The sequence below is a fragment of the Vulpes lagopus genome, chromosome 10 (assembly GCF_018345385.1).
Source record: "Vulpes lagopus strain Blue_001 chromosome 10, ASM1834538v1, whole genome shotgun sequence".
Classification (NCBI taxonomy): Eukaryota; Metazoa; Chordata; class Mammalia; order Carnivora; family Canidae; genus Vulpes; species Vulpes lagopus.
In genome coordinates this window covers 63,080,052-63,094,522 of record NC_054833.1, presented here as the reverse complement: position 1 = coordinate 63,094,522, position 14,471 = coordinate 63,080,052, and the positions used below count along the sequence as shown (strand labels likewise).

Genomic DNA, 14,471 nt, shown 5'->3' with positions numbered 1-14,471 from the left:
GTATCACAGTCAACCCTCACAACAACCCTATCACAGTTATTTGGGTGAAGAAAACCACGGCAGAGGGAATTATGAAATCTAAGGTCAAGGTTATACAGCTCGAAAGTAGAGGCACCTGCAAAAAAAAAAAAAAAAAAAAAATTCAATCCTGAGCTTGGCTCAGGATTCACACACTCAACCATGAACCCCGCAACAGCCTCTCAAATAAGAGGAGTTTATATCATTAAATATATTAACACATGTAAAATTTCCCACTTTGCTGCTCCTGTAGATTTTTATCCTTAATACCAAGGTCACTCGAGCACGGTTTACAGAAAGCCGGTTGGACGTCGCTGCCATACACACAAATTTCAGAATCAAAATGGTCATCTGCTCACTTTTAAAAAGGCCCTACAGTATGGGGTGCCTTGCTGAGATCAGAGAACAACTTACTTGCATTTATTTTTGAAATAATTTGCCTTGCTGTGATCAGAGAACAACTTAGTCCCATTTATTTTTTGAAATAATTTTAATTAAATAAGTAACACCAGGGTTTATCATCAAAGCAAACACTGGCAGTGAGAGTTTTGTGAATTTACATTATGAGTAGCTCACGAAAGAAAAGAAAAAAGCCAGGAGCACAAATCAAAACAGAAGAGGCTTCCCTACCCACCGTTAGCCACAAAATAAATGAAGTTCGCTTGGGAAGAGGCAGGCCCTCTTGCTAGCAAGCAGGCAGTCTAGCCAAGGTCTGAGCTGGTGCAGCTAGACTTGCAATTATATCCAGGAAGAATCATCGAGGTCCGCAACACTGCATTACTTAGCCGCACATGCTGCTCGCTTTTCTGCTCGTGCAGATTATCAACCCCTTGCATCTCCAATGACCAAAGCACTTTGTCCACCTCCAGACCCCAGTTTGGCCGATTATCAAAAGGTGGAGGGTTAAGCATGCTCCTATCTGCATGGATATCTCATGTTTTCCTGAAGCTACTCTTCCTGTGACACAAAAGCCTGTCCAAGCTCAGAAAAAAAAGAAAAAAAAAAAAGAAAAAGAAAAAGAAGAAAAAGAAAAAAGAGAAAGCAAGCTGGCAACTGGAATTCTCTGAAGCTCCAGGGTGTCTACCTAGGAGACACCAGGACTCCACTGACCCACAGACAGGAATCAGGAACAGGGCAAACACGGTCTTCCTTCTGCTCTGCACTTTCCCCCCCAAGGAAGGATGCCTTGATTAGTTCCATAAGTCAGTTTTGCGATTTTACTATCAAGTACTTCAAATCCTTTTAGAGGCAAACCAGCCCCTCCCCTACCCAAAAAAAATTGCCAGGGGTGCAACTGAAATGAGCAGTGGCTTTCTGCAAAACAAATCCGTATCCTCTCTTCCTCAGAAAGGTGGCAGTGTTGCCTTGCGGTTTTGACCAAATTACAAAGCGTCGGAGTCTCTAGCTCATTAAGACACGACCAACCAGCCACAGAAGCTCCAGAAGGGTCATCTGCCTACAACAGCGCAGAGCCTTAGGAAACCTCCAGTGGACCCCACGGACATCTAAAAGCCAGAAGCGCCCAAGGAGGTCGCAGACCACCCTCCCTCTCCACACCCATGCTTCTCATTTTTGAAACATGAATCTCAGGTGAAAGTAACACCGAGTGGTCCCATTTACAAGAGCTTTGAGAACATCCTAAACGAGGCCCACATCCTGCTAACACCTGTTACAGGGAGTGTTAGGGGTAGGAATGTAATCCACCTTCTGGGTAGAAATTTTGCCATTTATTGAGTGGTTTGTCACCACTTTTATAAAACCAGTATTACACACGGTGCTACTGAGATCAAGAGCTTAAGGCCGCGAGTGTCTCCCTGTCTGAATGGGGAGACCCACACGCTGGTAACTTGCGTGGGCGCCTAAACCAGCCCTTGGTGGGGAGCCGCTACACTTCCCGGCTGTCCCTTCCACTCACCTTCACCCGGCGACCTCTCTGAGAAGTTTCTCTGTGCGCCACTAACACAGAAATTTGGGGGGAAATTCTCCATTTATAAATATCAGATGGTTTGGGAAAAAATATTTGTGGCACTGGACTTTTTTTTTTTTTTCTACAGTGATGTCATCCTAAATACTTGGTGTGCTCCAAATTTGCTATTTTTACTTCCCCCAAGTGACTTTTTTGGGAAATACATTTGTTTGGATTAGCTACATTTTAAGTGACCCTGTATCTATTAATACACAGCATCAGGTTCATCTTCTCAGCGGTTACAACTGATATTATGTAGCTCTCAAACTCGAAATCCCTTATTTGTTCATTTTCAAAGTTGGCCCTTTCAGAGGTACCCTTCCAAAATTTCTATTCACAGATATGGGGTGGGGGGGGGGCGAAGAAATAAAAGAATTGGCCTTTTCACAAATCAACCAAACAACAACAACAAATCGCATCCGGCAACTCAAAGCATCGACCACGGAAGACATCATAGTCCCCCACCCCCTCCTCCTCCCCAACCCCAAAGTCAAATAAAAGTCTTCACTTTCAAAAATATGCTCTGGGAGGACCAAGTGGCAGGAGCCAAGCGCAGGCTCCGAGACGCTGGTTGGAAAGCAGTCCAGAGTGGCGAGGTGCGGCGGAGGAAAGTCAGCAAGGATTTGCTAAGTGCCTTAGCCCTACCTGATCTGAATTTGCTCCTAATCAGCAAAGAGTGCTGAGACCCCAGGAGTGTCATGTTGAGGCTCAGCGAGCCGCTGGTCCCTTGGCCAGACGCCCCCTGTCTTCCACCGGGAACGGGCTCCCGGGAGCCCCGCTGAGCGCAGCTAACGACCCAGAACTCATCCAGCTCTCCGGGGGCGCCCCGGGGCAGGAGGACCGAGGACCCCGCGTCCCCGCAAAGCCGGCGGCTCCCCCCTCGCTGCGCGGGGCTAACTGACTCCCAGCGGGCGGGACCCTCCTCCTGCTCCGAGGCCGCCCGGCCGCGGCGGCATCCCAGGCGTGCCCGGCTGATGTCATAGGCTGCCCGCGAGCGCCGAGGATCGCCACCGCGCCTTTATGAAGGGCCCAAGTTTGCCATCTGATACTTTTTTACTACTGACAGCAGCTCAGCCAATCAGGGGCGGCGATCGCGGCCCGGGCCGCCGGGGGAGCGGCGGGAGCAGGGTCCCCGCGGGTGGGCGGCGCGGGGGGGGGGCGCGGGGTGGGTGCGAGGCCCCCCACCCTATCCCGGCGGGCAGGACGGGAGCGCGCGGGGAGCGCGGGGAGCGCGGGGGGCGCAGGGGGCGCCGGGGGCGCGCGGGATGGGTGAGAGCCCCCCCATCCCCGCGGGCAGGACAGACCCGAGCGCGGGGAGCGAGGGGTGCGCGGGGAGGGGGGCGGGTGGGTGCGAGGCCCCCCACCCTATCCCGGCGGGCAGGACGGGAGCGCGCGGGGAGCGCGGGGGGCGCAGGGGGCGCCGGGGGCGCGCGGGATGGGTGAGAGCCCCCCCATCCCCGCGGGCAGGACAGACCCGAGCGCGGGGAGCGAGGGGTGCGCGGGGAGGGAGGCGGGTGGGTGCGAGGCCCCCCACCCTATCCTGGCGGGCAGGACGCGAGCGCACGGGGAGCGCAGGGGCGCCGGGGGCGCGCGGGATGGGTGAGAGCCCCCCCATCCCAGTGCGCAGGACGGGCGCGCGCAAGAGGAGCGAAGGGTGCGCGGGGGTCGCGGGGGGGTGGGTGCGAGGCCCCCCACCCCATCCCGGCGGGCAGGATGGGCGCGCGCGGGGAGCGTGGGGGGCGCGGGAGGTGGGTGCGAGGTCCCCCCATCCCCGCGGGCAGGAGGGGCGCGCGCGCGCCTCGGGGCGCGTGGAAGCGAGCGGGGCTCCGGGCGCGGGGCGTTCCCGGGCCTCGGGGCGCAGGCAGAGGCCCTCCGGCCGCGGAGCCGCTGAGAAGCCAGCCTTGCGTTTTCCCGGGATGCGCACTTTCCGGGATGAACCCGACTCTGTGGACGCGCAGATCCAGGCCGGGACGCGACGCCCTCCCTCTTGGGTGGTGGGAAAGACACATTAGGGAACGGACGCCCTGTGCCCCCCCCCCACCCCGTAGGGTGGGACTCAAGGAGGGAGGGTCTTGGGAGCAGGGGGTGTCAGGGCTGGGGTCGGACTGTGCTTGCAAAGGCTCTAGGCTTTTCCTACGCATGAATCCCTCCTTGGAGGGGGTGGGATGGGGTGAGGTGGGGGTAATCGGAACCCCAACTGAATTATTGGACATCTAGAATGTGCCGGCGGTTATAAGCTTTGCCTGCTCTGAAGGGGCTCCAAATTAGCAAAGAAGGCTCCTGGGGAGTTAAAATGAAGACTCTAGTTTCAAGAAGCTTGCTCAGTAGGTGGTAGCAGCTAAAATAAAACCCAAACTGTGTACCTATATGATGTTGGGTTGAATTTACTTGCAACTTTCTATGCGCCTGGGCCCCAGGTCTCCTGGATCACATACATGACTGCTTAGGTCTCAGGAGAACGCAACCCTTGAAAGGTCAGTGGGTGACAGGTGAAGACCCGATAGGACAATAGCTCCTAGGACAGATTCCAGCACCCTGAGCTCAGACCTCTGCCAGAATTCTCTGAGCCTTGCCTTCATGCTTTGGATCTGACCAGTGATTTGTGTACAGAAGGCTTTCTGAGTTAGGCCATTCAGTTTCTGCCTCAGAAGGGAGGCAGAGCTGGCCGCCTGGGGGGCTCAGTGGTTGAGCATCTGCCTTTGGCTTAGGGCATGACCCCGGGGTCCTGGGATCGAGTCCCACATCAGGCTCCCTGCAGGGAGTCTGCTTCTCCCTCTGCCTGTGTCTCTGCCTCTCTGAGTCTCTCATGAGTAAATAAAATCTTAAAAAAAAAAAAAAAGAGGGGGGAAGCAGAGCAATCCCACTCATGCTCCCATTGAGAACTGGGTCCTGGAGGCAGAGGGGGTGGCTTACAGGATGGGGGGGAGACACAGGAGCACCTGGGTGACTGGTACTTCCATACACACAGTGTGTTATTTTCCTAGTCCTGCGGTAACAAGTGACAGCTTTAGTGGATTAAAATGACACCAATTTATTACCTTGCCACTCTGGAGGTCAGAAGTCTGAAATGGGTTCTCGTGGGCTAAGATCAAGGTGCTGTAGGGGCTATGTTTCCTTCTGGAGGCTCTAGGGGAGAACGGTTCTCTACCCCGTTCCAGCTTCTAGAGGCCGTGCATGTTCTTTCGTTGGCAGTCTCCTTCTCCCATCTTCAGAGCCAGCAGTGGTGGGGACAGGCTCTCGTCCTGTCGGAGTAGCTCTGATCCCCACTTTAAGGATGCTTGTGATGAAATTGGGCCCACCTAGGGAAACCGTGGTGCAAGGTCATCTCATTGCCAACCTTAATTCCACCTGTTACCTTAATTCCTCTTTGCCGAGGAGTGTAACAGACTCCTGGGACTGAGACGTGAACAGTGGGGAGGGGAGACGTTATTTGGCATGACATAGAGTGAGCCCTCCTTCTGCTAGCAGGTTCTTATCCCCAGTTGAGCCCTGAGGCTCCTGGTCTTCAATGGACAGAAGTCAAGGGGGTGGGGTGGGGACCCCAGGAGCCTGGAAAGATTCCAGTGCCTTGGAGCTGCCCATGGCACAGAGGTGCTCCGTAGGGAAGGGACCAGTGCCACAGCAAATATTGCAAGATGAACTGAGTAGAGAGAGAGAGAGAGAGAGAGAGAAAAGCTGTTCTGGGCAACATTTAAAAAAAAAAAAAAAACCCAAAACAAAACAGATTTTTATCCTGAGCGCCTCAGGGCCGAGAAGAGGTCCACGCAACTTGGCAGAGAATTCTTTTTCAGCGAAAGTTGTGAGGGAAAGAGCTGAAGCCAGCATTGAAAGTAAGGGTCTGTGTGACCTAGGGAGTTGGACAGGAATACATTGTTTTTCCCTCCGCGGGTCTGAGTGTGTGTGTGTGTGTGTGTGTGTGTGTGTGTGTATGTGTGTGTAGGGGAGCTTGGTTTCTTTTTTGAGTGAGTTTGGGAAATGCTGGTAACCCAAACGTCAATTTTCCCATCACAGCGCAGAGCTGCTGACGTCTGCCCTCTGAGACTTATGCGCCACCCCCACCCCCCCACCCCGTGTGGAATATCTCTGGATATAAATATGCTCATATAGAAGCTCATCCTTCCCTGTCTCTATGCAAGCTTTCTTTTGGGAAAAAAAAGGAGGCAATTTGGAGAGGGTGTTCCCAAGGGGAAAAGATCTCTGAAGCAGCTAGGAGAGCAGCAGGCCAAAGCTGCGATGGCATGTCACCAAGCTCTGTCCTGCAACTTGACCATCTTGGTGGCACTTGTCCCACATTGTGCGACCCTGTGACTTCTCTCCTGAGCCTGTGCTGTAAGGTGGCTGAGCTGCCTGCATCAGGGAGGCCTTCATCTGACTCGGAGCTCCCTCTGTGACCTGGAGTGAGTTTTCAATGTCTTTCTGTAACATGATGTTGCACATATTTACTTCCAGAAGGGCTGGGAAGTTTAACTGAGATAGGACACTGGGAGCACCCAGAACAATTCTCCTTGGCGTGTTTTAGGTCCCTCTCTTTACCATCCCCTGACCTCCAATCATTCTTGATGATTCCAGGCAACCCTGGAAGCTTTTGTTACAGCTTTCCTTTACTTCACCCTGAGATATCTATGAGTGTGTAACATGTCACCGCACGCACGTGCTTATTCTCTCATGGTTCCCGTGGGTTGGGATTCTGTGTGTGCCTTGGCTCAGGATTTCCCAGGGCTGCAGTCAGGGTAGCCGGCTGGGGTCGCGACCCCGTCAAACGCCAAGCATCCTCTTCCAAGCTCACTGGCTGAGTAGAATCCAGCTCCTTGCAGCTCTAGAACCCATCACAGCTTGCTCTGCCAAGGCCAGCAGGAGAATCTCTCTTTCACAAGAGACCCTTAAGGACTCCCCTGATTAGGCCAGACCCACCCAGGATCACCTCCCTTTTGGTGAACTCAAAGTCACACCATTAAGGAACCTTCATGGTATCTGCAAAACCCCTTTACATTTGCCCAATCACATAACCTAACCATGGCCATGTCATCTGTCCCATTTCACCGGCCCCTCCCAGGCTGAAGGGAGATGGCTCTACAAGAGTAAAACTCACTGAGTCTTATGCTCTTCACAACTGTAGTCCCAGGCCTTCAGCCAGGTGGGAGTGGTTGTGTCTGGAGACGTGAGTCCACTGCACAGCTCAGGGTGGTCAGCTTGAACCCGACCTTGTGTGGACCTCCTCGTGATGCAGGGAGGGAGCAAAGGAACAGCTCTCTTACATGACCTCAGGACCTCCAGTTCTTTTCTTAGCGCAATCCCCTCGCTCACCAAAGGGCATCACTGTCTTTTTGGATCTCATCATGTCCTTGTCCCCAATGCCTTTTCCCAGTATCATCTGGTATCTGTTTTCTCTTTTTTTTCTTCCACGTGTCTGATGAGCATTTGTTCCTCTTTTATCCAGTCATTGAAAGTGCAAATAGGGATCTGTGCAAGCCACTTTGGCGAGTGCCCTCCTGGTAGACATCCAGCATGCACACGGGTTTGCAAACTCACATGATTTGAGCAAGGATAGGAGAGAGTGTGGGGGGTGGTGGTGTCTGTGGCCGACTGGACACACAGGCCCTGTCCAGATGGGGCAGCTATGACCTAAAGCTCTGGTTGATTCTGCCCAAACAGACACTGATTGCCGTCCCCTCCAGATCAAACAAACAGAGAACCAAGGGTAAAATGTGACATGTATTGGTTTCTGAAAATGTGAGTGACTATTAGTAACTTCAAAAAACAAAGACAAGCAAACAACAAAACCAACTCTTAAAACACCGTATGAGTCAACCACGGGCAGATTCACGATGTGGGACCTGAGTCTTATACAATATGAGGTGGGGGTGGGGCTTTAAAAAATGAGTGCAAAATCAGAAATGTGATGGTTTGCGAAAGTGTGACTTTTGGCCAAAGTTGAGAAGTTGAACGGCAACTAAGGAAGGCATGGAAGATTCGGATCCTTCGATCAACTGACCAGAAATGGCAACGTGGAAATGCTTCTTAACTGCATCCTGCCTTCCCTTCCAACCTGGAACTCTTTAGAATTTCCAGCCACTCCCAGCACCCACAGGGCCCATGTAGTGGGTGGAGGGAGACTCCGAAGCTGAGGCATCATTAACTTCATGGCAAATCTGTCTCTGGAGCCAATCAAACACATGTGCAAGCCAAACGAGGCTCACATACCTCTGGTCCCTAAAAGGCTCCGTGACCCCAGGAAGTAAACTCTGTGCTGCCAGTTTGAGGAATTACCTGTGTGAGGACCACAGCCTCAGCCTACTGCTTTGTTTCAATTCCAGAAGTATTTATTAAGTACTGACTGTGTTCTAGCACTGCAGGGGTCATAATGCAGCTGTGATCCTGGGCCTCCGGAGGCTAAGGTCACAGCGGCAAGGCAGCCCCAAGCTCCCGATCCAATGGCATTATTAGGCTATAGCGGGATGAAATCTCAGATGGAACTCATGTGAGCCACCCTATTAATGTGACCTGTTTTCCTTCATCAAAGTGAATGTAGAAGGACTCTTGCCTCAGTTGAACATTCTTTAAAATGTAAAGGAAGTGGATTCGGTTGGAAGTAGGTGTCACAGCTCGTGCGTGTGTGTGCGTGTGTGTGTGTGTGGGGGGGGTCGGGGGCACTGCCTGCCAGCAATGCTTCCCACCCCATCCCCCTCTCTTTGCACGTCTCCATCCTAGCTTGTGCCCAAGGAAAGGCAATGCGATTTGATCATTCTGGGTTAAAGCCACTGGGTCGGGCCGCATTCACTAGAGGGCAGGGTCACTGCGCTAAAAAGTCATGCATCCATGTGCTGCCTCTTCTTGGGCCTCCTTGTTGCTATGACTGTTGAGAGGGTGGGGAGGAGCATAGACCAGAAATAAAGAATGTGCATTCCGACACTGTGAGTATTCCTTCAGCTAGTTGGCCTCGAATGTGTGCAGTGACTGTTTCCTTGGGGTCCCGGGTACCTCCAAGGGGCCTGTTGCACAGCTGGGACTTGCTTGCCCTCAAGAATACGGGAGCTGGAAGTGCGTGTTGCACAGGGTGGCACCCACGGTTGTCCTTCACTGTTGGATACATGGAATTTGCTTGATGCCAATTCTTGGGGCCACTTCCATTTGTTTTCCCTATATGTGGCGGGCACAGGATGTGAATAATCTTTGTCCAATAGCACCTTTTTAAAAAAGATTTTATTTATTTATTCATGAAAGACACACACACACAGAGGCAGAGAAACAGGCAGAGGGAGGAGCAGGCTCGCTGTGGGGAGTCCAATGCGGGACTCGATCCCAGGACCTCGGGATCACACCCTGGACCGAAGGCAGATGCTCAGCTGCTGAGCCACCCAGGGCCCCTGTCCCAACGGCACTTATTAGTGTTTGTGCTTCTAGATTCTCTTGAGGGCCAGGCATTGTCAATCCTTTCCTTTCTCTCAAAACTCCTTCCACCTCTGTATTTTTTCCTAAAATTGTTCCCTAACACTCTAGACCCATAGAACCAAATGCTTTCTCTGCTGTACTTTCCCAAAAGAGCCTTGATGTCCATTGCCAGTTGAATGGATAAAAAAGACGTGGTGCATACACACAATGCAAGATTCCTCCGCCACAAAAAAAAAAAAAAAAAAAAAAAAAAAGAAGGAGATCTTAACATTTGCAAAGATGTGTATGGAGCTGATTTATGATGCTAAACAAAGTAAGTGTTGTCACCGGAGTGATGTTTCTGAATCACAAGCAGGATCACTTTGCTTCCTGCCTAAATCCTGCCGTGGCTCCTAACTGCCACACTCCTGAGGGTGCCATAGAAAGCTCCATATTGTTCGACCCCAACAAAGTCTACCTTAGTTCCTGCCCCTCCCATTTTATTGTCTGTCTACTAGCAGTGATAAATAGTGTTATGAACACAGAGGCTTTTCTCTGTTTTTCTTTTCCTAAGATGTTTCTCTTTTTCCCCGAGAATGCCTTCTTTTCTCCTATCTCGAAGCATCCTTCTTATATTTCACAACCCAACTCAGATGACCTTATTCAGGAAATCTTCCTTGACAGCTCAGGCCGAGAAGCTCCGGCCCTCCTCGCTTTGCTACTTTCCTATCTCGTATGCACTTCTGTTATTGTATTTGTCAGGGAGGATTATCAATTACTTTCTAACACAAAAATCCTTCCAGGACTTTATGGGCACCTGGGGGACAGAGACGTTGTTTTCATTCATGTCCATAACCCACTATCTATTTTCCCTTTTGATTTTATGTTACTAGTTCCCTGCATGACTCATCTTGTAATAAACTGTCCTTCGGCCTAATTTCTGATTGAATTATTATATATAGACCAGTGTTTCTCGTCTTTCTCTTTATCTTCTCTTCTACAAAGAGCTTCTAAACTTCTTGAAGGCTGTGGCTACATCGTATTATTCTTTATATTCACCAAGGTGTCTTATAACAGGGCTCTCAAAGAATAGTTGGAACAGGGGGTGGTGAGATGATGCCTGGGGTGTGGGGACTGTTTTGTTCTGATTCACTCCATTCACGCTTTCCAGAGATGACGAAACTGCTTTTGGTTCATGTGGTCTGATCTGGGAGTTTGCTTTTCCAAACCAATTTTTTTTTTTTTTTGCTTGGCAACTGGTCACATTCTGTTTTCCTGACTCCTTACTTTGCTCAGCATCCCTGCTGTCTCCTCCGCTCTCCAGAAAACAGAATGGAAACCCATAAATCCCCGACCTGCTTCAGATGCCCTGACAAATCCTGCATGCCTGGCCTCCTTAACCTGGGCCGCCTATTATGGCTAAGGAATAGTGAAGCACTACCCAGTGTCGGGTGGGAGTATGAGGGTTTTCAGGCAGCCGTACGACTCAGTGAGCCGCAATCACTTGAGAGCATTCCAAACTGCTTCTTTACTTCATCCCACGTCTCCGGGGCTGTGAATGAGGCAGGAGAGTTCTGGGGGACACCGTGTGTGGGAAGGTGTTTCCCTCCCTCTGAAAACAACAGGGCCCACTCAGGGAGTTAGAACATGCTAAATAAAGCTGACATCTCACTATTGAAGTCAGTCCATTCCAAGTAAGAACGCCTGAAAAGGGCAAAATCCAAGTGCGATTAAAACCAGTTCATGATAGCAGGGAAGAAAATTCAGGGTGGGGCCGTGTTAGCCAACAACACCCTCACTCATCTCAGGAGCCTGGTGTCCAGTAAAAAGAAACTTTAAAAAAATCATTCATGGGGCACCTGGGTGGCTCTGTTGGTAAAGCACCTGCCTTCGCCTCAGGTCACAATCCCAGGACATGATCCCTGCATCAGGCTCCCTGCTCAGTGGAGAGCTTGCTTCTCCCTTTCCCTCTGCTGCTCCTCCTGCTTGTGATCTCTCTCTCTCTCTCTCTCAAATAAATAAAATCTTTAAAAAATCATTTATTTCAGCCAAAGGCCAAGGGATATTTGAATCCACTGGATGTTTCTGTAGCAAAATTCCTTTTTATGAACATAAGTTGAATGGATGTGTCAGTTTTATAGAAATTGACCCGGGCATCTCTCAGACTTAAATGCACATGGTGTTAAGACAGGGGTTACAACCCTTAGCATGACTCTTCTTGTAAGTTTTTTTTTTTTTTTCTAAATCAAGACTATCCTTTTTAGCACAGTTCTGGATGTGCAGCAAAACTGAAAGGAAGGCACAGGGATTTCCCATACACCATCTGCCACCGCATGCCCAAGCCTCCCCTAGCCAAATGGTCTGTTATAACTGATGGACCTATGGTGATATATCAGAATCACCCATATTCCAGAGTCTCCATTATTGCTCACTTCTGGTGGTGTATGCTCCATGGGTTTGGATGAAGGGCTAATGACATGGATCCACCTTATAAAATAGTTTCACTGCCCTAAAAATCTTCTGTGTTCCATCTCATTCACCACCTCCCAGAAGACTTTCCTGTTTTACAATTGTACTATTTTCCCCAAGCTTCAATTCAAATGCACCTTTACCTTGTCGAAGGCCTTCTGAGTATTTCCCTTTGTGATCCTCATAGCCATCCTGTGAGGTATTGAAGACACTTAAAAAATATTTTATTTATTTATTCGTGAGAGACACAGAGAGGGAGGCAGAGACACAGGCAGAGGGAGAAGTAGGCTCCCTGAGGGGAGCCCAGGATTACGCCCTGAGCCGAAGGCAGACACTCAACCACTGAGCCACCCAAGTGCCCCTGAGGACACTTTTTGATGGCTGGAGTAGCTGCCTTAGAAAAGAGGGGCACTGAGCCACCAGAGGTTGTCCCTCCAGGTAGAGGTGGAGCTAAGACCAGGTCTTGGGGCTCCCCACTTCTGTGGGACTGCTCTTTGTAGGAGCTTTTGCAGCCTCTGCTTTGACAGTTGACTCAGAAGCCTGCTTGTTTCCTTCTCTGGGTATCCACATGCCTTGCCTTTGACAGGTGGGTTTTTTTTTTTTAATTCCTCTGGTGGTCAGTATTCATGTCAGGGAAACTTTAAACATCTCAATGCAGCTTCCTGGCTCATGCAGTATTTTCTTACAGTATGTTGCCAATTCCTGTTTTTCTTCTGGAAAATTCTTTATTGTGAACTGACCTTGGTGCTGACCCATTCCATTAAAACACACACACACACACACACACACAATGAAAAACCTCACACACACTCCCAGGCACACACAAACCAGGATTTTGTTACATTATCATGCAAAGCTGAAGAATAGTAACTGTGTGTCCAAGGTTTTCCAGTATCTTCCAGTCTTGACAGAAAATTTGTTAAAAGTGACCAAAGGAGGATCCTGGAAGATTCAATAAAATTTATGTGTCTGCTGATGAGTTGAGTTTGGAATGAAGTTTATTGAAACCTGGAACTGTTAGCAGTATAATTCTTCCCCTTGTGTACAGGGGCAGTAGTAACACAGGGACTACCTATGGCGAAGGATGTGGGTTCCAGAGCCAGATGTATAAGAGTAATTTCAAGGCTCTACCTTTTATTACCTGTGTGACCTCAGGCAAATTACTTCTCTGTTCCTTGTGTCTCAGTTTCCTTGTCTGCAAGATGAGGATGTCTAGGTCATAAAGTCATGGAGAGGATTCAACAGATAAATATGTATAAAGCTCTTAAGACAAAGCTGGGCATGTGGGAAACTCCCCCCAAAAAGGAGAGCCATGATGATGACCATAATGGTGGTGGTGATCTATGCACCAACCAACCCATTTGCAGGCAAAGCGATATATATATGTGTGTGTATATATATATACACACACATATATATAATCGAAGCTACATATTAGGATCTGTGAATAGTGACCCCTTGGGAAATAATTATTTTCTGTGATAGAAAGAGTCAGAGCAATTCCACATGGGTGGCAAGGTCAGCATTCTTGAAACAGCTTTCAGTAACATGAAACCAGACTGTCCTTGCAAGAAATCAGTGCCTCCTCCTGGCCGGGTGGTGGTATTGCAGATAGAGGAGCATTGGCTGGTACCTGAGTTTTTTCTAAAGATTCCACGGGAGAAATAAAAATGTGGAATGATCCTTGCTTAAGTTAATTATAATAATGGAAACAGTGATATTTGGTTTTAAGTTTTGTTTTTGTACTACATTTTCTTTTTTAAAGATTCATTTATTTATTTGAGAGAGAGAGAGAGAGAGAGAGAGAGAGAGAAGGAGCAGAGGAAGAGAATCCCAAGCAGACTCTCTGCTGAGTGTGGAGCCCAATGTGAGGCTCGATCCAGGACCCTGAGGTCATGACCTGAGCAGAAACCAGGAGTTGGATACTTAACTGACTGAGCCACCCAGGCGCCCCTGGTTTTTGCCCTACTTGAAAAGGAAAACCAAAACCCTTAAAACTAATACCTACTTGGGTAGAAGTTTGAGAACTTAGAACTAATGTTTCTAAAAAGTTTTGTGTCCTTTTTTTCTTTGCTGTTGTTGCTGATAGACATGACCTATCATCAAAAAGTTTTTTGAGGGATCCCTGGGTGGTGCAGTGGTTTGGTGCCTGCCTTTGGCCCAGGGCATGATCCTGGAGACCCAGGATCGAATCCCACATCAGGCTCCCAGTGCATGGAGCCTGCTTCTCCCTCTGCCTATGTCTCTGCCTCTCTCTCTCTCTCTCTCTCTCTCTCTCTGTGACTATCATAAATAAATAAAAATTTTTAAAAAAAGTTTTTTTAATCTGGGCTACAAAATACTTATTTAAATGTATGTATTTAATGTATGTATGTATGTACAAGAACACAACAGCATTAGCTAACATCAAGTAAATTCTAGGGATATGAATGGTTTTGTTATTTCATTTAATACACCCAGTAGCCTTGAGAAGTAGTACCAGTTTTATTCCCATTTTACACACAGGGAAATTGAGATTCAGAAAGACTGTTATTCTTAGACAAGGGGTTCTACCCCAGGTGCCATATCTCAGGGAACCCCCTTGCTTTGGAGTGCCTCCCTTGAAATTTTCTTTTCTTAAAAGATTTTATTTATTCATGAGAGACACACA

At 49.3% G+C, this 14,471-nt stretch overlaps 1 protein-coding gene across 1 annotated transcript in view; it reads right to left on the bottom strand.

The window, feature by feature from the left end:
- MYOCD (myocardin) overlaps positions 1–2,988 on the bottom strand; it is a 101,198-nt gene extending 98,210 nt beyond the window's left edge. The window contains 1 exon segment of the mRNA XM_041772193.1: positions 2,630–2,988. Coding sequence (XP_041628127.1) covers positions 2,630–2,684 — 55 coding nt within the window. The 5' untranslated portion in view covers positions 2,685–2,988.
- Between the last annotated feature and the right edge of the window lie 11,483 nt (positions 2,989–14,471).